The following is a 25,414-nucleotide window of genomic DNA, read 5'->3' on the forward strand; positions in this document are numbered from 1 at the left end:
CCTATTGTATTTCCATCTCCACGCTAGTAAAATGTATAAAACCACCACCATTTGTTTGGAGTTGTGAGTAAGTGAGAGAAGGAGAAACTGAGAAGCAGAAGAGAGCAATATAATGTCAAGTAGGGATGCCATATCACAATAAAACAAATGTTTTTATAGCTGAAAGCAGGGAGATTGATGGTAATTGCGGTGGTAATCAAATTCCTAAATATTTTTTGGTTTAAACTGGTAATATTACTACTAATAACTGACTATTTTCAGACTATTGCACCAGCAACTAACAATGAAAATATAATGGTTCACATATGAATTCTCTCCATTAGTGTTACCGCCTATTTTACCGCTGCATGTAAATATAAAACTCCAAAATCGCAATATTTTCAATAAGCATAGAAAAGACAACCATATTATGTTATTTGAATTTTGATATATAACATAGGTACCTTATTGTTTAAATAACTAATAAACCAACATTCGTTATTTTTAAATTAAGTTTCTTTGCATTTCGATTAATAACATTTAATTAAAGGAGGTGATTCAGAGTCGATCGGTATATATTTTATGGGGTCTAAAATCAATATTTCTGGTAGGCACATTTTTTGTTTTTGTTGTTATTATACCCTGACCACTATTTAGGGTATAAAAATGAATGTAATTGATCGAAACACAGTCAAAAAATACCACTTTTTCTTCCTACAAGTTGGCAACTCTGACTAACAAATGCACCACAAAAGCATAGCAAAGCAAAAAGATGAATCTCCAGGAATACTCGGTCGCTATGCTTCGTGTCCCGAGTATTTGATGTTGTTTTGTGTTATTTATTCATTATCGATGAATGTGTTTATGCATTTTGCCTTTGCAAAGAGAGTATTTGAGTTTGCGGGATCAGGGCAAATATTGGAAGTACGAGTATTTGTTGAAATAAATACACACTATGTTTAATTTGCTCAGAGCTTCTTCGGTTACAAATACTATTTGTACTCTCATTTATACTCTCATGTCTTGACTTTGGCCGTAAACACCATTTGGTATTTGCCTGCCAAATACATTTGTGCAGGCCTCTAATATATATATATATATATATATATATATATATATATATATATATATATATATATATATATATATATATATATATATATATATATATATATATATATATATATATATATATATATATATATATATATATATATATATATATATATATATATATATATATATATATATATATGTGAACATATAATATGTTTGGAAGCATTTTGCACCCAAAAATATTATATGCTTAAAAAAATTCTCCCAAAAAATATTGTGCTCAAAATTTTATTTATTCATATATTTACAATCATAATGAATTATGAAAATAAACAGGTAATATAGGTGCTAACAACATAGGTTTTCGACCTGAATGCTCGAAATTTTGTTTCTGCCCAATTGTATATTCCCCCACATCTTTCTCACTTCCACGAGATTTTTTAGTTCTTAGCACCTTTTTCTGTAATACAAACATTGTAGAAGAAATTATTCAATTGTATGATTTTTTTATTTTAATTTTACCTTTTGCCGGACGGGGATTCGAACAGCGGACCACACAGTTTGTAAGGATCAAAGAAGTAGCTGATCAATTGCCCAAGGAAAAATAAAATGTTAATTTTGTAATAACAAGCAACAACCACCAACTTAATTCAATATCGCTCCCTGTTAAATAGCGCTCCAAGCTACTAAACACATATATGTGTATAGGCTATTTCTAAATTAATATATGTTTGCATCCAAGCATATTATATTTACAAACATTTTATGTCCCAAACATAATATGTTCTAACATATTAACATATATGTCCCAAACATGTTATGCTAGTTTATGAACATTATATGCTTGCACTCAAAAATATTGTGTTTAAAAATTTGTTTTCCAAACATATAATGTTTATAGCCAAACATATGAAAAACAGTCTTTTTCATCCGTGCACAAAGCGTTGTTAAACCCAGAAGAAGAAACGGAACGAAATTTTAGATAAACTAATATTTTAACTAAAAAGTATTACAAACGTTGACATCACGCCGATATCATAAAAATAAGTAAATATTTTTCAACAAATTCAAGAAAATTTATTAGACATTTTCACTTGTTAAAGAAAATTTTGTTGTATGTTAGGAAAAACTTGGAGTTTAAAATTGCAAGAATGTCTTTAGTGACATACGAAGTATTTTTAGTAAAATTTAAAGAAATTCTGAACTATTTTGTGGAAGACACTAATTTAGTTAATCTTTATGCTACATTTCAGTATATTTTTTCCTCTGTTTTAGTTAATTTAACACAAAAAATTATTAGAGTAAAGGAAACTTTCTCCAAACATAATAATTCCATGAACTAAAATAAAGTTAAATTGGCTTTAGTAAAATAGAGAGTTCACTTTTTTTTTGGGTGTATAGTGTATTTTCTTTTATAGCAAATAAACTCGAACTTCTGATAAGCGATCCAATGATTGTCTCTGATATTTTTTTGTTTGCTTTAAAAGAAATTTTTTAGCGTCAAAAGAAAACTTTGCGTGTCTGAAATTTCGTTCCCCAGAAAAGAAAACTCTTCTTTCTGTGTAGTTCATTCTTACTATTTTTGAGTATCGTACGAAAATTTCTTTTGCGTTAGATCATATTGAACTTATGTGTACGGTAGTTGAATTTTGCACCCACGGTTAGTTCATAAAATGTTTGAGGCATACTTAAAAAACGAAAAATTTCATTAGGCTGTGGAAAATTTCGAAACAAATAATAAAATTTAACTGCAAACAAGCAATTTTCTCCCCAATAAAAATAATTTAAATTTAGCGTTAGTTTAACTACGGATTTTTTCGGTGTATAACCTAATTTGGCCTAACTTCGCGTCAGTTCACTCCACAGCATCAAATTGTTGGTATGGGAAAATTTCCTTATGTTCAGAAAACGATGATTTACTTTGCAACACTCAAACCTCTTTTTAATTCATGCGATCGATCAATTTTCTAGTTTAATTTCACCTCCAGCTACATAGTCGTCCAGCAAGCCAATTCAATTGTTTCTGCTCAAAATGAAGCTCTGAACATCGATGATTGAAATGTTTGACAGCTTCAAAGACAGACAACAAATGCTAGCTTCGTTTATTTCTTTTATCGATGAACATGGGGCTAACAAACACCTTTAAACTCCAGAATAAATTTTTTAAGCTATGGGATTTTTTATTCAAACAATGACAATGAAGGCCTCATACACGCAGAGAATATACAAGATTGTTGATTCGAAGATAAAAAATGTGACTGAATTTTAGCGGAGAGCGTATAACTTTTTCTACACTGTCACATTTGTCTAGTGTTCAAAAAAGTCGTATTTGGATGTTGCTATAAATTTATTATGTACATCCGTTTTTACCTAATTCTATTTATATACACATATATCCAAGGGACACAGGTATGTTCTTTTACTTCAACAGCCGTTGCACTGAATTTGCAGCACTTCTTAAGGTGTGATCCGAATTCAGTGTTTTGAATGTGAATCCAAAAATGTCGTAATATTTTTCCAACGTTTGACCTCAAATGTTTTCAAAAAATTCGCAATTTTTCTAGAATAGAAATGATTTTTACATCTATCATTTTTACTATTATTACGCTCCCGTAATTTTAACCAAATGTTGGACTATGAGAGGATTTTTTAATTATGTCAAATAAATTTTCTTGAATTTGTCGAAAAATATTTGCTTAGTAAAGTTTACAAATTTTAAGAAATTCTGAACTATTTTGTGGGAGACACGAATATGCTTCATTTGTGTATAATTTTTTCCTCTGTTTTTTGTTAATTTAACTAATTTAAGGAAAAAATTATTACAGCCATTGAAACTTTCTTAAAACGTAATAATTCCATGAACTAAAATAGAATTAAATAGGCTTTATTGAAATATAGGCTTCACTTTTTTTGAGTGTATTGGTTTTGCGGCTATGTTTTAGAAATCGAAGAAGATGATGTTCTTGTACGAGGTTTGCCTTTTAATATTTCGGGATTAGAGAACAAAAACAAATATTGATTATCGAAAATCGCTATATTGTTTTTCAAAATATTCTCCATTAAGATCTATACACTTTGGCGTGCGTTTGAACCAAATATCAAAGCATTTAAACCAATTGTCACTCTGATCCAGCGTTGCCAGAATTGTTTCACCAAAAACCGCTAGATTTGTCCAAAAAACTAGCCAAAAAAAGCTAAATTTGTTTGTATCAAAAGTCACATTTCTGATTGAAATTTAACAAACTTAAAGGCTTTATTTCACTTAAAATTTTGATTACTATCACAAATTTTTACTGGAAGTCCTTCGTTTATATTTCCTAGTAAAAACATTTTTCCCAGTAAACTTGCAGTTGTCAGCTGGTTAATCATCAACAAGTCCAATGTGCGATATATTGCACAATGTCACTTAGAACTGCATTCGAAAATATCAATGTATTTCGTTTTAACTGAATTAATGATAAATTCGTGAACGTGTACACTTCTCCTAATTTTGCCCAAAAGAATAAAACCCATTCCAACTGTCTTGCAAGTTTATACTGAATAAATTTTCCATACAAATTTCCGATTGTTGACCAGTTTTCGTAAATGTAAATCCATTCCATTAATAAATAGCAGATTTGTTTTGATCCTATCACTACGAATTTTTTATTGCATTTTTGATGTTAAAAAAATAATACCACATTCAAAACTTTATTTCCTTAATATTTCTATGTTCGGTTCCAAAGATTTTGTACACTAACGATTTTGGTATTGATTCCGAGTCAAATTTGAATTTATTCATTTTTTAAGCTTTTTCTTCATGAGCTACACACTATGCTAACGACAACTTAAACTTCCAAATTCAGACTCGAATTTAGGTAGAAATTATTTAAAATAAAATGTTCAAAAACCTCTTCTATTTTTGAACGCTATTTTGCTTTGTGGTATAAGATACAAAAACTCCACAAATTTAAAGACTATTTCATTAATTTTAAGAATTTTTTAGAATTGACCCTAGCCTTCCTTCATGAAAAGATACCCATTTTTAAGCTGAATCACTTAACTATAAGGACAAAACGACTTTATCGGCTTTTGGACAAGGAAAACAGTTTATATAAGAGAAATTCACAAATGCTATTATAACCAAAATTCGCGTTCGTATTTTAAGGACATGAAATCTATGGCCTCACGACAATATTTTTTTAGTGTACAAAGCAATACACATCTACTATTTTAATTTATTAATATCATAATAACTTTCGAATATTATAATAACATAAAAAGGATAAACGAGTCAAATGCTAATATTCCTAATAATTTACTGACAGTTTATATAAGGAATGTGTATGGTAATAGTAGATTTAAAGTTTACGATAACTTTTATGAATACGAGGAAAAAACTTTATAACAAGGTGTATTTGCTGCAAAAATGCCCGCATAATGGCTGGAATAATTATTAATGTTTCAATTGAGCTTTGAAATATGTGGAAAACCTTATTCTGGCAGCAAGGTTTAGATAAAAACGAAGTTTTATCCATATTTCAATAGGAACATGTCGAAAATAAAAAAAAGCTAAAAATAGCTAAAAGGATCATGAAAAAAAGCCAGAAAAAAGCTGAAAGCTAAATGCATTTTTTCCCCGCTAAACGTCTTCAAAAAAAGCCAAATCTAGCGGGAAAAAAGCGAAATTGGCAACGCTTCTCTGATCTCCAAACAAACAAATGGTACCACTCGGAATTGACTATTCTGCATGGTTCTAGTGATACGATTGCGACATGTCCAGTGTTTCCGAAAAACAGGCGGTCATTTGCTTGGAAGTGTGTCGTACGGGAGCACCTTTTGTTTGTGCATTTGGCTCATCTCAAAAATCCATACAGTCGACTGCTGTTTACTTTCGGGCTCATACGCGTGGCTCGATGTCGTTGACGTGTTTCGAAGCACCGCGATGTCGTATTTTTGTAGCATTTCTTTCGACCAATCTACATTGAGTTAATGCACGTCGAAAGTTGTAAAAAATAATGGCATAAAAATGTTCTCGATTTAATTCCAGTTTTGGGCCGCTCGTGTCAAAACATATATCCTCAAAGATATCAAACTTTACGATAGAGCTTTCAGTGTGCAGATGGCAACACAGAAAAAACCAGCGCTCGTGTCAAAACATATATCCTCAAAGATATCAAACTTTACGATAGAGCTTTCAGTGTGCAGATGGCAACACAGAAAAAACCAGCGGAACGTGTTGTGAACGGTGTATCGATTGTATTTTGATTTTGATAGTATTAGACTTAACAAATCCATAATAAAATCACCAACCAACAAAATTTCTCAAATCAAAAGAAAACTCCAAGTATTTCACAACGCGAATCCTTTTAGTCATAATCCTTTAGTATTTCCTATGGGTAGTAGTTCACAATTCACTCTTCGAAAAGTTTTGAAATATTATGAAAATAAACTTCAGCTTCCATTTATTACCATAAACTAATATGTTATTACGCCATTCCACTATGAATAAAGTATGCTTTATAAAAAATAGAAGCATTTTCCGGCGTCTGAGGACACATGGAGAACAGTATTTTTTAAGGCAAAGTGTTCAATGATATGCCGAATTTCTTCAATTATCCTTAAAAAATTAACTTAGTTACATACCGTTTAAGTTGAATAAAATGCCTTTTTTCCGAACTATCGTTTTAAAGAAAATAATTGATAAAAGAAGAAATTGTTACTTTATCAACAACAGTTGAAATTATCGAATCATCGTTGATTGAGGAGGGCATTTTCATGTTCAGCACGCTACACACGCGTGCTGTAACATTTCCTTTGATGCTGAAATGGGGCTGAAGAAATTTCACAAACTTTTTGCAGTCGTTTCCATTGTTGCAAAAATCGACTTCAATTAATTGTGAATACCAGAAATCTCTTTCAGTCGCTTAGCAATCCCCAATTCTATTACGGTTGATTGTACAATAGCTCTTTGCCAAAATCGCGATTCTTTTAGTATTGGTATCTAATCGTCTGCTAGACTAATGTCCAACGATTTGTTATTGTTTTGAGGCAATTCGTGACTTGCCCATTCCGACCGATTAAAGAGGGAGTGTGTTTCTGTGTCACAACCTATCGAATGTGATTTCATTTGTCTTTGGTATTAAATAAATTAATTGTTGGAAAATTATGTCAGAAATCCTCCACCGCGTGGAGGATTTCGTTAAATTCAAGACTTCACTGGTTGGACTATTTCAGATATTGTTGCACTTTAAAAAGATTGAGCTCCACAACAAGAGTTGGTTATGATTCCCAGCCAAATTTAAAACGCAATCACAATATTATCAGTTCTTAATAATACGAATATCATTCTATTTTGACAAAAAATCCACCCTGAACTAGGTAAGGTTTTGTGTAGCTCACACGTTGTATATTCAATATGAACAAAATGTTAATAAGAATACAGTAAGTAATGGCTTATAAGAAACTCTATATACACGCAAAGAAAAAAAAAACGTGTTCATGTTCGAACCACGCCATCTAGTGAATTTGAAGTTGGAGTGAAATTAGAATATTGGTAGCTCGGATATGGCTACACCGGAATATGCTTGGGATATTTTTTAGGAGTCTATGGCTCGTCATATTAAGGAGAAGTAGTCTACGATGAGAGTGTCAATACTTCGGACATTGAGATCGACGAAAAATTGTATAACTTGCGTTGATATAAATAAAGTTTTGTTTTTCGAGCTTGATAAGTAGAAAACGAGTGTTTCATTTCGGTCGGGGTTTTTCTTCGGCTAAATGTTTGGACTAAACTGTGAGTTTATAAACTGAAATGTGCAATTCTCGATGTGTGTTTTTTATTTGGTGAGTTCCCACTTTGCTCCAACAAGGATCCCAGTGATCATACGCGAAACACTTTGGGATTTTGAACATTGTCCTTCGAACCGGATCCGGAGCAAGAGGAACATATTACAAACACTTTCTACTATCGAACTATTAAAGTGCAAACTCTTTGTGAAATCAATTTTTTATAACATTTGTTCCGATCGGTTTGGTGAATTAAATTTATTCTATCCTGCCGTTTTCCAAACGATCACGGCTAAAGTGTTCGCGATCTGGCAACTCAACCTGCATATCTCCCACCGTATTTCAGTGTCTTATAAATTGTTGTTGTGGGGTTCGGCGCGGGATGCAGAGCCTTTCTTACCTTTTGTATTGTTTACTATATTCTTAAAAATAAAGTTGAAAACTCAATACCAATTTTAAGATATAGGTTTTACCAAGGTATGTCATTTGTTTATTATCTCATGTGTCCTATATAAATCACACATCATTATATTGTGCTGTTGGATACTACTGCAGAAAAGATGTTTACAACCACTCTCTGCTTTTAAGGTTGCCATCTATTTTTAAATACCCTACTGTTTACTTTGATAATCATCGTATTGGATGTACGATTTTTAATTGTCGTCCCGGTTTGTATTGAGTTTGTATTGGGAAGTTTTATCATAAGCATCACTTTGTATTTTATGATCTTAATATTGAAATCACATAACATCGTGTACGTCGATTTCGAATGCTGCGATTGTATATTTTTTATTGAAATTATGGTAACCCTACTTATAGTTTCTTATTGCTCTTTTGTGGACGTACTGGCGAAAGAGATAAATATAACAAAAGAGTACGCCTAGTCTCTCAACACGCATAAGTAATCGTAGTGGGGGAGACATAAAAAGAGAATGTATGAGATATAGTCTCTTAGTTTTTCTCTTGTGTGTATCACATCGATGAGATGAATCGTACATGAGATTGGTAATTTAATAGACGTGTTTTTGCTAATGGTCAGCCGCTTATCTGAGGGGACCTCTAATACGATACATAAACGGCTTGTAGAAATATTTCAAATAAAATCGCCAACGGTTGTCGCATATTTTGATTGAGTTTTAATATATTTAGAGTGTGTATAATGTTCTGATGGTCAGTGATATTTATATTTTTTATCTGTGTAAGCTATTTAGGAAGAATGTTAGAAAAGAGACTTGCAATATAAAGTGAGTTCGCATAGCTTAAGTATTTCAAAAGAAAATTTTAATCGCGGAATTAACTGATTCCATTTATTTCTGGTTGAGTTTTCACCAACGTCTGAGTTAATTACAGTTTAATTGAATGTCGTTTTTAAATGCAACTAAATTTTGATTGGACACATTTCATTATATATATACATATCTGAATTTTTACATCGCGGAAAATGGGTAATGAAACCGAGGTACGTAGGTTCAATAAACTTGCTGAAATGTTTTTGAATTTTGAAAAGGAGTACAGCGGATTGTCCGAAGATAGCCAAACTATATTTACTATTGATTTACACAAGGAGGAGTTCAAGGGTCTTTGGACCAAAGTTAAAGAAGCATATGAGAAGCTTACAGTTGATCATAATCTTTCTGAAGAGGTAGAAAAGGGATCCTCAGACCTCTTTAGGCAATGTAGACAAACATATATCACATGTGCTGCTCAAATGGGCGCATTATCCCAGACATTTACGAACAGGTCCCTTTTAACATCTACTGTTCTTGGCCCTAATCAGGTTCAACAACATTTGGGGCAAGACAGATTTCCAGAGCCACGTTTTCGTCTGCCTCCATGCACAACTGAGATATTTCGAGGGGACTACATCGCTTGGCCGTCCTTTAGGGACATGTTTAAGGCCGTATATATTGATTGCACGTCTATATCTCCAGTTGAAAAATTGTTTTATTTGCGACAAACTACCCAAGGGGAGGCGTTAGAAATAGTTAAGAAATCTCCCTTAACAAATGAGGGTTTTGAGACGGCCTGGGCTAACCTCAAAGATAGTTATGAGAATAAACGAGTTCTTGTCAATAGCCAGTTGAAGATTTTGTTCAATCTCTCCCCGGTCAAATCTGAAGCAGCACTCGAAATAAAACGACTTCAGAGGGAAATTAATAATGTTATGTACGCACTGAAGTCGAATAATATTGATATTGGTACCTGGGATCCCATTTTTGTGTTTTTGTGTTCCACGAAGCTACCAGTAGACTCATTGTCTTTGTGGGAACATTCTGTAAAGGACAAAACAGAAGTTTCGAAGTGGTCAGATTTGGATGACTTTCTAACTGCTCGTTTCCAGTCCCTCGAAACTGTTTTTGATCTTACGCGTATGAGCAGAGTAGAAGATATCGCACGAAAGCCCATATCTCCTAGGAAAATTGAACCATATTCGGGAAATGTTAGCAGAATGACGTGCCATGCTTGTGGCCAGGATCATTATTTGAAAACGTGCTCTAAGTTTCTGGAAATGAATCCGGAAAATCGATTTCTAGTTGTTAAAAGGTGTAACTTGTGTATCAATTGTTTTAGTCAGAATCATAGGCTCAACCGATGTAGGAATCGGCTTAGCTGTCACCATTGTGGTTCGAGACATAATACATTATTACATAGAGAACCGAATTCCCAGATTGGCGCCTATGTGGTCGATGATTCGAGTGATAGGCCTAACACCACCCAGGAATCGGGGCAGGCTGCTGGAGGAGATGGTCAACACTTTCAAAATTTCTTTGCTACCACTCGCAAACAGGTGCTTTTGGGCACAGCTTTGGTTAATGTAGAGGCAAAAGGAGTTATATATACGGCGAGGGCCTTGATTGATTCGGGCTCGCAAACAACAATCATATCAGAAAAATTAAGGAATCGTATAGGATTGCCAGCCAACAAGATAAGTGCTTACATAACAGGGCTAAACAACTCGGTTTCTGGGTCTACCCAGATGCAGTGCAAATTCAACCTCAGTTCACCGATTGATAAAACTGTCCAACTAGAAGTATCGGCTTTGGTTTTGCCACACTTAACCGGTAAACTTCCTAGTCATACTGTAGATCTTCCAGCTACAGCTTTTGACGGGTTACAATTGGCCGACCCATATTTTGCTAAAAGTGACAATGTCGACATTCTTATAGGTGGCGATCTTTATCCTCAGATTATCCTGAATGGGAGATAGTTAAGTAATCTCCCTTAACAAATGAGGGTTTTGAGACGGCCTGGGCTAACCTCAAAGATAGTTATGAGAATAAACGAGTTCTTGTCAATAGCCAGTTGAAGATTTTGTTCAATCTCTCCCCGGTCAAATCTGAAGCAGCACTCGAAATAAAACGACTTCAGAGGGAAATTAATAATGTTATGTACGCACTGAAGTCGAATAATATTGATATTGGTACCTGGGATCCCATTTTTGTGTTTTTGTGTTCCACGAAGCTACCAGTAGACTCATTGTCTTTGTGGGAACATTCTGTAAAGGACAAAACAGAAGTTTCGAAGTGGTCAGATTTGGATGACTTTCTAACTGCTCGTTTCCAGTCCCTCGAAACTGTTTTTGATCTTACGCGTATGAGCAGAGTAGAAGATATCGCACGAAAGCCCATATCTCCTAGGAAAATTGAACCATATTCGGGAAATGTTAGCAGAATGACGTGCCATGCTTGTGGCCAGGATCATTATTTGAAAACGTGCTCTAAGTTTCTGGAAATGAATCCGGAAAATCGATTTCTAGTTGTTAAAAGGTGTAACTTGTGTATCAATTGTTTTAGTCAGAATCATAGGCTCAACCGATGTAGGAATCGGCTTAGCTGTCACCATTGTGGTTCGAGACATAATACATTATTACATAGAGAACCGAATTCCCAGATTGGCGCCTATGTGGTCGATGATTCGAGTGATAGGCCTAACACCACCCAGGAATCGGGGCAGGCTGCTGGAGGAGATGGTCAACACTTTCAAAATTTCTTTGCTACCACTCGCAAACAGGTGCTTTTGGGCACAGCTTTGGTTAATGTAGAGGCAAAAGGAGTTATATATACGGCGAGGGCCTTGATTGATTCGGGCTCGCAAACAACAATCATATCAGAAAAATTAAGGAATCGTATAGGATTGCCAGCCAACAAGATAAGTGCTTACATAACAGGGCTAAACAACTCGGTTTCTGGGTCTACCCAGATGCAGTGCAAATTCAACCTCAGTTCACCGATTGATAAAACTGTCCAACTAGAAGTATCGGCTTTGGTTTTGCCACACTTAACCGGTAAACTTCCTAGTCATACTGTAGATCTTCCAGCTACAGCTTTTGACGGGTTACAATTGGCCGACCCATATTTTGCTAAAAGTGACAATGTCGACATTCTTATAGGTGGCGATCTTTATCCTCAGATTATCCTGAATGGAGTCCGTCAGAATCTTTTTGGATCGCTCGTTGCGCAGAATACAATATTCGGATGGGTATTGACAGGGCCGTTGATTGATGGAGCAGAGCGTCAGTGTGCCACTTACAGCACTTGTGTTTCTTTTTGCACGGGTGTCAATCTAGGACAGCAGTTAGATACATTTTGTGAATGGGGAGAATATTGGGAAGATTTCTACGCAGGAAAAACCAGTCGATTATCCAACGGTCGTAATGTTGTATCGCACCCATTTCAGTTATACAGAATCATAGATAAAGAAAAAGGTTGCATGTCAGAGAATCGAGTTTCGAAACCCAAAATTGTCTGCAAGGTTTGTTCAAGCGACCACCCCCTACGATTTTGCAATAAATTTTTAGAAATGACCTATTCGGAAAGATTGAAGACTATCTCTATTTATAAGTATTGCGCTAGATGTTTAGCCAATGAGCACACAAGGCGTATTTGCAAAAGCCATGGGAGCTGTAGGAAGTGTGGCGACATGCACCATACTCTGTTGCATAAGCCTGGACCACGTTCGTCCAGTAGAGCAATAGAGAAACGACTGGGACCTAGATCGTCCGAGCCAGAAGATGGTACCAACTTGTCTAAATTTTCCATCGAGGGACCTCGTACGTCTCTATATTGTAACAAAAGGCCTCGTTCGCCTAGAAATGGAATGCGAAAATATATACAAGGCAGGCATTCCTCATTGATCCAGGACGTCTCAAAGCAGTGGGATGAAAGTCGAAGAATACAGAACAATGTCGGCATCACATCATATGATCATGGTAGTCATGTTGAGACAAATTGCAATTGTTAAATTGTGGACGCTTTATTATGTCGAGAATAGCTGAACATGGGTCGATGAAATTTATAGTTACTATGAATTTTTTATTGTAACTAAACATGTTTAAATTTTGATTAATTATATCATACGTCTGCAACATTAAAGAGAGTTTACCGAATAATATTGAGTACGGAACTATTGATTTTTATTTTGTTATTAGGTTTGGATTGCAGGGTCCTGCAAAGGGGCCGGGATGTTCATGTTCGAACCACGCCATCTAGTGAATTTGAAGTTGGAGTGAAATTAGAATATTGGTAGCTCGGATATGGCTACACCGGAATATGCTTGGGATATTTTTTAGGAGTCTATGGCTCGTCATATTAAGGAGAAGTAGTCTACGATGAGAGTGTCAATACTTCGGACATTGAGATCGACGAAAAATTGTATAACTTGCGTTGATATAAATAAAGTTTTGTTTTTCGAGCTTGATAAGTAGAAAACGAGTGTTTCATTTCGGTCGGGGTTTTTCTTCGGCTAAATGTTTGGACTAAACTGTGAGTTTATAAACTGAAATGTGCAATTCTCGATGTGTGTTTTTTATTTGGTGAGTTCCCACTTTGCTCCAACAAGGATCCCAGTGATCATACGCGAAACACTTTGGGATTTTGAACAAAACGTTTGGAAAACGTGTACCGAAAACGTTTTTCTTTTGTTAGAGTTTTTTGAATTGCTTCGAAAATTTTAAACTTTTATCACCAAAAAAATTCGTTTGTTACAAAATTTTTATTTTTTAAATAAAAAAAGTTATTTTTGAAACAACAACACAGTCCATTTCGTTTATATCAAACACTGTTCTTTGCTGACGTTAGGTCTTTAATAAGACACATTTTACAGTTCAAAATATAATATACTACAATGTAATGTTGAACATCTTTTCGGAATCTTCCGAACATATAAAAAAACAAAAAAAAATTTGGTCGAAGCAGGGATCGAACCCACGACCCTTGGCATGCAAGTCGGACGTAGCAACCACTGCTCCACGGTGCCAAACTAAATGTTTGTTTCTGTTAAATAAACTTTGTTTATTCGCTTCGTGGGCGCCGCAAGCTACACACAAAAAAATTTTTTTCTGATTCAATCACGAAATTAATTGATCCAATTAATTTTTTAATTGAAATGTCTTCAATCACGAAAATGATAGTATCAATCACAGTTTTAATTGGGCATAGAAAAAATTCTTGATTAAAATATTAATTGATGTCATTAGCAATTTTCAATTAATTTTTTAATTGATTCAATTAAAAATTTAATTGATTTTGAATGCAAACCCCAATTAATTTTTTATTTAAAAAGGTAACTATTTTCAATTACTTTCTGAATTGGATTAGAGTTTATATTTGGATTAAGAATTTGATTAAAAAGTTAATTGTATCAATTAATTTTTTAATTAAAAATTTTAAAATTTTCAATCATTGTCTTAATTAACTTTATGTTCTATCTTGATTAAAAAGTTAATTGTATCAATTAATTTATTAATTGAAAAAATATTCAACTTCAATTAACTTTTTAATTGGAAATATTTTGGTGATATTTTTTTCTGTGTATGCTATATAAATATAACTTATATGGATATTTATCTATTGATGACCATAACATGTACATAGCTCAGTGGTTAGTGTGTTGGCTTACAAAGTGCATGGTCCGCGGTTCGATTCTCCGTCCAGGCGAAAGGTAAAAAAATTTTTAAAAATTTATAAAATCGTATAATTTCTTCTACATTGTTGGTATTACAGGAAAAAGTGTTAAGAACTAAAAAAAACTCGTGGATGTGAGAAAGATGTGAGATAAAATGCAATTAGCAAGAAAACAATGTTTTTTTTTTGGTTTGTCTTTATGAAATTGTTTTTACATCCTGGAAAAGAATAAACGTTTATCACAAAAAGTATATACTTTTCTTCCACATACGCTTGCTTACAGCGAAAAGCAAATGAGAAACGAACTTTGTTTGTCTAAAATTTCGTTTGGGAGGAAAGAATTATTTTTTTGCGTGCACGCAAAGAAAAAAACCTTTGGAAAACGTGTACCGAAAACGTTTTTCTTTTGTTAGAGTTTTTTGAATTGCTTCGAAAATTTTAAACTTTTATTACCAAAAAAATTCGTTTGTTAGAAAATTTTTATTTTTTTCAATAAAAAAAAGTTATTTTTGAAACAACAACACAGTCCATTTCGTTTATATCAAACACTGTTCTTTTCTGACTTTAGGTCTTTAATAAGACACATTTTACAGTTCAAAATTGAATATAGTACAATGTAATGTTGAAAAATTTTTTCGGAATCTCTCGAACATATCTGGAATATATGTACAAAAAAAAACTTTGGTCGAAGCAGGGATCGAACCCACGACCCTTGGCATGCAAGTCGGACGTAGCAACCACTGCTCCACGGTGCCAAACTAAATGTTTGTTTCTGTTAAATAAACTTTGTTTATTCGCTTCATGGGCGCCGCAAGCTATGCTATATAAATATAACTGATGACCATAACAGGTACATAGCTCAGTGGTTAGTGTGTTGGCTTACAAAGTACATGGTCCGCGGTTCGATTCTCCGTCCAGGCAAAAGGTAAACAAAAATTTAAAAGTTAATAAAATCGTATAATTTCTTCGACATTGTTGGTATTACAGGAAAAGGTAAGATGTGAGGGAAAATGCAATTAGCAAGAAAACAATGTTTTTTTTCAGTCTTTATGAAATTGTTTTTACATCTTGGAAAATAATAAACGTTTATCACAAAAAGTATATACTTTTCTTCCAAATACACTTCCTTACAGCGAAAAGCAAATGAGAAACGAGTTTTGTTTGTCTAAAATTTCGTTTGGGAGGAAAGAATTATTTTTTTTGCGTGTATCCGTTACCTACTGTAATATCCAGGACTCAATGCCATACCGGATCAGAGACGCGGAATCAAAGTCTTAAGTGTGTAAATTAACCATAGCGGTAGGCGAAACATTTTTTCCGCGACGACAAATACAATAAACTTGTCGGCGAAAAGTTCCTCCTTTTTTTGTTTCCGACTATTTTTGATGTCAATATGGCATGATTTTTCAATATTTAAAATTGGAATTGTGGGAGCCAATGGTCAACGTTTTCCAAGTGTATATTGATTTGTAGGTCGTTAGATATTTGGCTTTATTGAGTTTTTTTCTTGGATTATCATTAGGTATATCTTCAGTTGTACTCATACCGCACGGAATAAGAATATTATATATAGTTATGAGCTACAAATTCTATTCCAAATCCTGCTCTAGTTGTTCGAGTCGATGTATTAGAATAAGATGGTTCAATGTTGTATTATTGACTTACAACTGCAATACTTCCATTGTCCTCTTGTTGTCCGTTTGGAGTTTCCAATTCAACTTATCCGTGTCTATGTAATTTTGTGAGATTCTAATATTGTCCAAATCGAACTTTCTTGATCTCCGTGTACCCTTTGTAACAATGGAGTCGTGCACAGGCCGTGGTGAATTTCGGGTGAATATATTTTGAAATATTGATGTATATATATACGTTCAGGATTCAAATTGGGTTGGCTATGGTTTAATAAGTGATGGCTTGAATATGTAGGTTTCCTCTGACGACATTTAAGGCCAATATCAAAAGTTAATTTATTTCCCTCACGGAAGGCGTTTGATATAGTTCGGATAGCAAAAATTGGCAGGATCGCCAGTTGTGGGAGCCAATGGCCAAGTGTAAAATGATTTGTAGGCCGTTATATATTTGATTGTAGGCAATATTTTCTTTATTGGTTTTTTAACAAGATTCCAATAAAAATTATGACCACTAACTAAAAACAATATATGCAATGTCTTGTTATAAATAAAATATTTCATTTTAAATTCAAAATTAGAAATTAATGTACCTAGAGAGTTGAGTAAATACATGTAATATCTTGTTTTTGTTGATTTATTTGAAGATAAAAGAATATCCAAGAGGCCAGGCAATAGAAATGGCTAGTGGTGAGTTCAAAAATGTGATAAGCGATGGCAATACTATCCAATTTTCCGCAGGGAATTCACAGAAAAATAGTTCACCAAAATATTGAATAATTGAATTTTTAAAAATATTCAAATAAAATTTTAATTGATTCAACAATTTTGTTTAATTAAAACAAATAACAATCACAAGAATTAGTAATACAAATTAATGTTGGATAATTGGATCAATTCATTTTTTAATTGACTTTGGTGATTGATACTATCTATCATTTCTCTGATTGAAGACATTTCAATCAAAAATTAATTGGATCAATTAATTTCGTGATTGAATCAAAAAATTATTTTTTGTGCGTTGGAATAGATTTTAATATTGCGACACGCCAGCCCTCTCGGTATTCCGTCGCGAATTTTGTTCGTCCGATAAGAAATGCACGTAAACAAGTGTTCGCCTATTGCCCATCGCTATGGTTATATTTACTCACTAAGTAAGCACACCGAGACTAAAAATTTCGCTTATGTTAATTTAACATTTACTTTTGTATACCATAAATTTTGTTCGTTACTTTAAGGACAGTTTGTTGTAAACGTAGATTATGAGATATTTTGTTAATGTGTAAAGTGCTATCATTTCAGCCAACAACCGCGTCACGCAATTTCAGAGTTGTCACCTTAACTCAATAAAAAAAAAACCTACAATGTTTCCTTATTAGATTCCTTGAAAATTGATATATGCGGCGGGAGGACGAGGGTGGCGGATATACTAATATCCATATATTGTTTTCAGACTTCATACATTGGTCGTGGTGAAATACTGATTCGATCTGGCAAGAAGATATTACCTTGAAATCCAGATTTGACTTTTCATCCGACTTTTTAATAGATTTCCCAAACAACATTTTAGACCAACGAACATCGTTTGCAAATTTCTCTTCGCGATAAACAAATTTGTTTCGAAGAATAGCATATTGTTTTTTGATAAACGGAATATTATCACCGCAAACATGTTTTTAGAGCAAAATGTTATTTTTGGACGATAAACATGGAACATGTTTGTAGCAATCATGTTATCTCGTAGATTGTCACCCATGTTCCGATATTCGGAATAGTATATCGTTACTTTTTCTTATAACGATATACTATGGGACTCCAATCCAGTTATAATGTAAATTTCTCCTTAAAGCGAACTATATATTACCAAGATTTAAGTTTATAAGTTTCAGGATTGAGAAATTATAGCCAAACGAAAATTTTGCGATTTGCGATTCCGAATATCGGAACATGAGGGTATGTATCCGATTTTGGCAACAGAACATATAATATTTTCGACTAAAAACTTTCCATGTTCACCGTCCAAAAATAACATTTTGCTCTTAAAAAACATGTTTGAGGTGACAATATTCCTTCTCTTCGTTCGCTGGCGTCTCTTAAATAATTAATTCTATCTTTCCTATATCCATCACACTTCTATATCCATCACACACACTATGATCGATATAGGTCGCACCATTTTTCTCTCCTGTAATACAAAGAATGTACCACATATCAACACTACGTACAAAATTTCAACCGGATTGGAAGAATTTTGCTCCTCCAAGAGGCTCTAGGTTAAATATGGGGATCGGTTTATATGGGGGTATTTATAATTATGGACCGATATGGACCAAGTTTTGCATGGTTGTTAGAGACAATATTCGTATACTAACACCATGTAGCAAACCGGATCGGATGAAATTTGCTTCAATTTGCAATACCATCCGACCTACATCAATAAGAACTACTGATGCCAAGTTTCAAGTCGATAGCTTGTTTCGTTCGGAAGTTAGCGCGATTTCAACAGACGGACTTGGCTAGATCGACTCAGAATTTCACCACGACCCAGAATAAATATAATTTATGGGGTCTTAGAGTAATAGTTCGATGTGTTACAAATGGAATTGACAAAGTTAAAAGTAAAAGTATGTGTATGCTTATTTTTTTCATTTTATAAAAAAGCGTGACTTTTTTAAAGAAATTTTGTTTGCTTGGTGTTTTGGGCTTTGGTGAGTATTTTAGAATAATCTGTCTCTGGCCTTCGATGAATTTTATTAGACTAAAACTTCGTTTCGAAGAAACAATGGTGCTTATTTTGATGTTTATCATATTGATAAAGTACCGAGTTAAGCGTCATACATTATTTGATGTTTGTGCGAATTTTTAGCATTTCTTTTTTGGTTGTAGTTTTTTTTGCAATGCTCGCGTTGACGTTGATAATGTGACGATCACAGAGTTTGTAATTTGTATAACTGAGTCATTCTTGTTTGTTTTTGTTTTTCCTCTTCCTCAAACAGGTTCACAGTGTTTGCTTGTTTGTGTCTCTTTTTATCATATTGTTGGTGTTGTTGATTAATTTATTATGTTTACGGTTTGAAACATTATTGCCATCGTGTTTGAATCATCATAACAGGGGAAATCGGTGTAAAGCTTAATACTACGTACGCACTAGGTGCGATGTCTCGATGTTTAGTGCAAAAATCCCTTTACAAATCACAAGTGTTTATAATGGCAAACAAATGAGATTTCGTTTGCGGTTATAGCAAGTGTTTTTTGTTTGCGAAAAACGGAAAAGTAAATATTGGAACTTCTTTTGTTTATAGTCACAGTTATTATTTTAACATAAAATTAATTGTTGAAATGAAAATAACCACAGGATTGCAAAAAGTGAGTTTTTAAGACTGAAAACACAGTTGAACACGACCTTATTGTGAATTTTGAAAGAGATTTTGTTGAAAACACTATGAAAAAGCTGATATCTGCCCATTGCAAATGTACTGAAATTAAATGAGATTTCAACCGAAATCTACATTGAGGAGATTGTGGGCATTGTGTGAACGTACACTCAAAAAAAGTTTTCTTAGATCCAAAGATTTTGACCTTCCCTTAAGGATTTTGGTATTGATTCCGAGCCAAAGATGCAACTTCTTTAAAATAAAGATATTTTTAGGGACCTATCTAGCTTTAAAGCTAGGATCAATAAAAAACAAAAATCAAAATGATCAAAATAAGCCTTAGCCTATATTTGAAGCGTTTTTATTTTAAATCTAAAGATTCAATATTTCAGTTAATTTAGAGGAGATTTCTTTAAATCAAAAATGCGTTTCTTTACGTTCTTTACTTAGTTCAAAGACCTACCACTTTAACGGATTGCCGCACATATCCAAAATCTATGTCCTAAATTTAATGAAAAACATTTTTGAAGCAAAGACTATAAACTTTCTTTTAAGTTCATTATTTGAAAGACGTTTGCCCTTAATATTGTGTAAATTGCGTGTCCTAAAATTTAGGTTGCGTAATCTTTAATATCACGTAAATAGTTTTTTTCAGTGTGTGTTGGGTTGTTTCCAATTCCACAACCCTTTTTGAGAATCCATGTTAAGCTGAAAATATTTATAAGAAACTAAAAATTAAAATGTCTATTATTTCTGCCTCAATTGTAACGGCAACCCTATTATACCCGGCAGACTATTAAAAATATTATTATTATTCTGCGAATATTTAGGTGGCGTTTTCATGTTTCAAGGTTTTGTGTGATTTTTGTGTAGTGTTTTGTGCGGATTTGCATGGGGATAGATATATGGCTAGTAAACTAGCCGCTAGATACTTGGATACATATACATAACACAAAAAGGCATTAATGGTTCTTAAGTATGTACACGCAAAAAAATAATTCTTTCCTCCCAAACGAAATTTTAGACAAACAAAGTTCATTTCTCATTTGCTTTTCGCTGTAAGGAAGTGTATTTGGAAGAAAAGTATATACTTTTTGTGATAAACGTTTATTCTTTTCCAGGATGTAAAAACAATTTCATAAAGACTAGCTCAAAAAAACATTATTTTCTTGCTAATTGCATTGTCCCTCACATCTTTCTCACATCCACGAGGATTTTTAGTTCTTAACACCTTTTCCTGTAATACCAACAATGTAGAAGAAATTATACGATTTTATAAAGTTTTAAAATTTTTTTACCTTTCGCCTGGACGGAGAATCGAACCGCGGACCATGCACATTGTAAGCCAACACACTAACCACTGAGCTATGTACCTGTTATGGTCATCAATAGATAAATATCCATATAAGTTATATATATAGCATAGCTTGCGGCGCCCACGAACCAAATAAACAAAGTTTATTTAACAGAAACAAACATTTAGTTTGGCACCGTGGAGCAGTGGTAGCTACGTCCGACTCTCATGCCAAGGGTCGTGGGTTCGATCCCTGCTTCGGCCAAAGTTTTTTTTTTTTGCTTTTGTTTTTTTTTATATATATTCCAGATATATTCGGAAGATTCCGAAAAAAATGTCCAACATTACATTGTACTATATTAAATTTTGAACTGTAAAATGTGTCTTATTAAAGACCTAAAGTCAGAAAAGAACAGTGTTTGATATAAACGAAATGGACTGTGTTGTTATTTCAAAAATAACTTTTTTTTATTGAAAAAATAAAAATTTTGAAACAAACGAATTTTTTTGGTGATAAAAGTTTAAAATTTTCGAAGCAATTCAAAAAACTCTAACAAAAGAAAAACGTTTTCGGTACACGTTTTCCAAACGTTTTTTTTCTTTGCGTGTAGGAGGATCAAGCAACATTAGAATACACACAGGTATAAATAAATATTGAAATATGCTGCGTTTTGTTTTCTCAGAAATTTCCTTGCATCCTATGTACCATAAATCGAACACAATAGGGGTTTGAGAGTTTGCTCGGCATTAACCCTGGAAAGTCATCCTTATTTTTTGTACACTAACGTCATCCTTCGTCATTTTGACTACGGCATATTTCAAGACGCATTGTGAGCAAAAATGAGAACCAAATTTGAGAACATTTTCTTATTCAATATGTTTTTAATTAGTATACAACAAAAATTCATAAAATAGTTTAATTAGTATAGCTTAAATTTACCATTTCCCAATCGACTAAAATACATTTTAGATCGAAATTGAAATTATGCGTCGTCATTTTGACGAAGGATGACTGTCCAGGGTTAAAAAGTGTTTACAGCATAGAGGCAATAGATTGTCATGTCCATACTTCATGGAAATAATTATGATTTGATATGCAGGGCAAAATAAATTCGTATATGAGATTTATATGTGAAAGATAGATCGATTCGTCCTCTATCCGAGGGATATTGCAAAATGTGTTTGCGAGTCTTAATATATGGCCTGGAAAAATGGAGGCACTGCGTCTCGAGAGTAATTTTCTCTCTTCCCGTTTGACACATTATTCCAATTTTTATGCAGGATATAGGAGGCCCTGAAACGAATATTCATATACGGATTTATTTCCCATTACATTGCACCATACAACATAAATTCTAGACCTGTTCTAATAAACCCCAATGTTGCAAAGAACACCCAGAAAAAAGTGACCCCTTCTTTAAGTTAAAATGAACTCATTGTGAAGAAAGTTGGACTTCGTATAGCGCCAAAGACATTTTTATTTGTTTGAACGATGATTTTTTTTAGAAATTAGGTAGAATGCATTCCATATATTAGTTAACATTTTCCTATATTTATGTACCACTATACTACAGAATGAAAAAATGTAACTAAATTGAATTCATATATGGAATGATTTTATTGAACTTTTTTCATTCATTTGAACAAATCTTACATATTTGTGGTAAACCTTTTACTTCAAAATTAGAACTGCTTACCTTCGTTTTTAAATACAATTTATTTATTTATATAAGAAATTTTTTCTTCTATAAAATACATGTTTTAATAATATATTAAATAACTTATTTAAAATCAACAGCATCGACTGGCCTTGAAATATTAGTTTATTATTCTACTATTTCCAATTTCCATGTAATTTTATCAACTGTGAACCGCATTTTTCTTCTTCTTGTACCTTTCAGTTTTAATAAGTTGCTGCCTAACGATTTTGTCCTCCTTTTACAATTTCAATACCTACAAATATAAAAAATCATAAACCAATTTTTTCACAAAAAGTTAGCGTCACTGAATATTACCTGATAATTGAAGACGAATTAAGAGTTTGTTTTCTTCTGATATTTTCTCACTAATTTAAAATAACAAATATTTTATATATTTTATTTGTTATGTTATCTATTATATTATTTTACTAAATTGTTTTTTAACTATCTCTCCGTATATCATAACAACACGATTTCAACTAAAAAAACAACCCACGCGAAAACATATCGATTACATCGATGACAGGTATCGATTACAGGCAGATAAAAGAAATATAGGAAAATGTCCTATATTCTAACAAGTGTGTTTCCTTAATTTTTGAAAGGATTGAATATTTCTTAGTACGAATGAGCTAAAATATTTTTCTATGCCAAGTGTTATTGATAGCTTTCTATAACAATGTATGATAAGCTTTCTATAATAATGGAAGTCAGAATTATCATTTTATAGGAAATTTTACTAAATTTGAGGAAACTTGGGTTTAGTTCGGTTTTTGTTTATATTTGCGAATGCTTTGTAATCAGTGAATAAAATGTTCTTTTTAAGTAGTAAATTCTTATACCTAGTGAAGAAAACAGTATTAGTAAAATTCCATGCCTTATTCTAGTTAATGAACTATTCCTAACTGCTTTCAGTTTAGGATTTTTGTTTTACTGAAACAAGTAAATTTTATTAGTTCACACACAAATTTAACTGAATGGAAATAAAATGGCTAAACTAAATTGATGGACATTTTTTCCTTTAGTTTAGAAGGCACTTTTTTCTGGGTGAACAGATCATACACATTTCTTACCATTGCACAAGAGCTTTGAAAACTAAAGCGGTTACGTAGCAAATAATCACAGCAGCCATTCATAATTGCTATTTGTTCAAGTAACTGCCACTATAATTTGTTCTATGGATTAGGCAGACAACATGCTGATGGCAAAGAGTCCCTTCTATTTATACCATTTAAAAAATAAAGCAAGCATATATTGTGCCTCTAACATAGATTTTTGATCTAAACTGCTGTCAACCGTCCAATTTTTGATCTTTTTGGACGTTTTTTGATAATATGACTTGCTTTACGAATTGTAGGTCTTTGCTTCTAACTTTAAAAGAGTAAATATGTACAGTAGGAACGGTAGTCGCCTTCAAGAAAGAAATAGAGGAGTAGGGACTCTAAAAGCCGGTTTTATAGATAGAGCGGTTTTTACACACAAAGAAAAAATACTTTCCTCCGGAAATTTTGGACAACCGAAATTTCTCTTTGTTATGAAGTGTCTTCTGCAAGAACAAATAAATGGGAATTAATGTCAAGCCATCGTACGATTGTTTCTAATCTTTTTTATTTGCTTTTAAACCCCTTGTTTGTCAAAACTTCGTCTAAAATTACTACCAATGCATAAAAAGTCGCAGTTTGGTGGGGTTAATGGGGTTGTGGTATCATTGGACCCTACTTCTTCAAAGATGATGCGAATCGTAACGTAACTCTGAATGGTGGGCGCTACTGTGGTATGATATCAAACTTTTTTTTTTGCGAATATGCAAGAGCTTGACATGTGGTTTCAACTACACGCACAGAAAAACCATATTTGGACATGGTTGCCGCATCCATTTAATGCTTATTTAGAGTATGTAATTGTCGCGAAAACCATGTATTTTGTCTTTGTAAAAATAATTTTCGAGCGGAGAAAAATATATGTTGGCAATAAGCATTTAAATGGTTCTCAAATACCGCAAACATGTTCTATCATTTAAATGATAGAATTTGAAACCATTAAATGGTCTGGAAAATCATGCTCCTGATCATTCAAGTTTTTTACTTTTTTGCAGAGAAAATAGTATTTTTACAGGTTACGTACAGACATGTCTAGAACCATTACATGGCCATAAAGACCATGTACATTTTTTTCGTGACCATTTATTTTTTTAACTTTTTTGCAGAGAAAGAAATTTTATAAAAACATTGAGCAGGTACACCCGATTTTCGTTTTGCGCCTCAGTCGTGTGTTGATTGTTTCTTGGAATGGACGGAGAATACGGATTTACTGTTTTGTGTTAATTTATTTATTCAGAAGTGGCACGCGGTTTTATGTGAAGACAAAAAAGGAAAGTGTAATTGAAAAAATATACCTGTTTTTTGTTCTGCTTTTTGCTATATGGTATCATTTATTTTTATTTGCAGTTACATGATGACTGCGTTTGCACATTTGATGGACACGATTTAAATATGGAATAATTACTTATTGTTGAAATTGAAATAAAATAGAGTGTGTTTGCTTGAACGACATTATAAATACAAATAAACAATGAATTAGTTTATAAATAAATAAAAACAAATAAATTAAGTTAATTTTGTGTTTTCTTTTCTCAAGTGGCGTACTTTTTTCGACGATGAAAACATTTTTTTCATAAAGATGAAAACGTTTTAGGTTGTGACGATGTTCTTTT

General features: G+C 33.0%; 2 protein-coding genes and 1 long non-coding RNA gene across 6 annotated transcripts in view; all 3 read left to right on the top strand.

The window, feature by feature from the left end:
• Positions 1–25,414, top strand: part of mrj (DnaJ heat shock protein family (Hsp40) member B6 mrj) — a 191,191-nt gene that overhangs the window by 26,310 nt on the left and 139,467 nt on the right. The gene's annotated exons all lie outside the window — the stretch shown is intronic.
• LOC142239145 (uncharacterized) lies at positions 11–492 on the top strand. Its single transcript, XR_012722930.1, has 2 exons — positions 11–192; positions 262–492. It is a non-coding gene; the product is annotated as an uncharacterized LOC142239145 (long non-coding RNA).
• Positions 9,245–11,011, top strand: LOC142239744 (uncharacterized). Its single transcript, XM_075311520.1, has one exon. It carries the CDS (start codon positions 9,245–9,247, stop codon positions 11,009–11,011), a length of 1,767 nt encoding a protein of 588 aa, XP_075167635.1.

The sequence above is a fragment of the Haematobia irritans genome, chromosome 5 (assembly GCF_050003625.1).
Source record: "Haematobia irritans isolate KBUSLIRL chromosome 5, ASM5000362v1, whole genome shotgun sequence".
Taxonomy (NCBI): Eukaryota; Metazoa; Arthropoda; class Insecta; order Diptera; family Muscidae; genus Haematobia; species Haematobia irritans.

Excerpts from the sequence above, each read along its gene's own strand:
- LOC142239744 (XM_075311520.1), top strand. The coding sequence starts at position 9,245 with ATGGGTAATGAAACCGAGGTACGTAGGTTCAATAAACTTGCTGAAATG.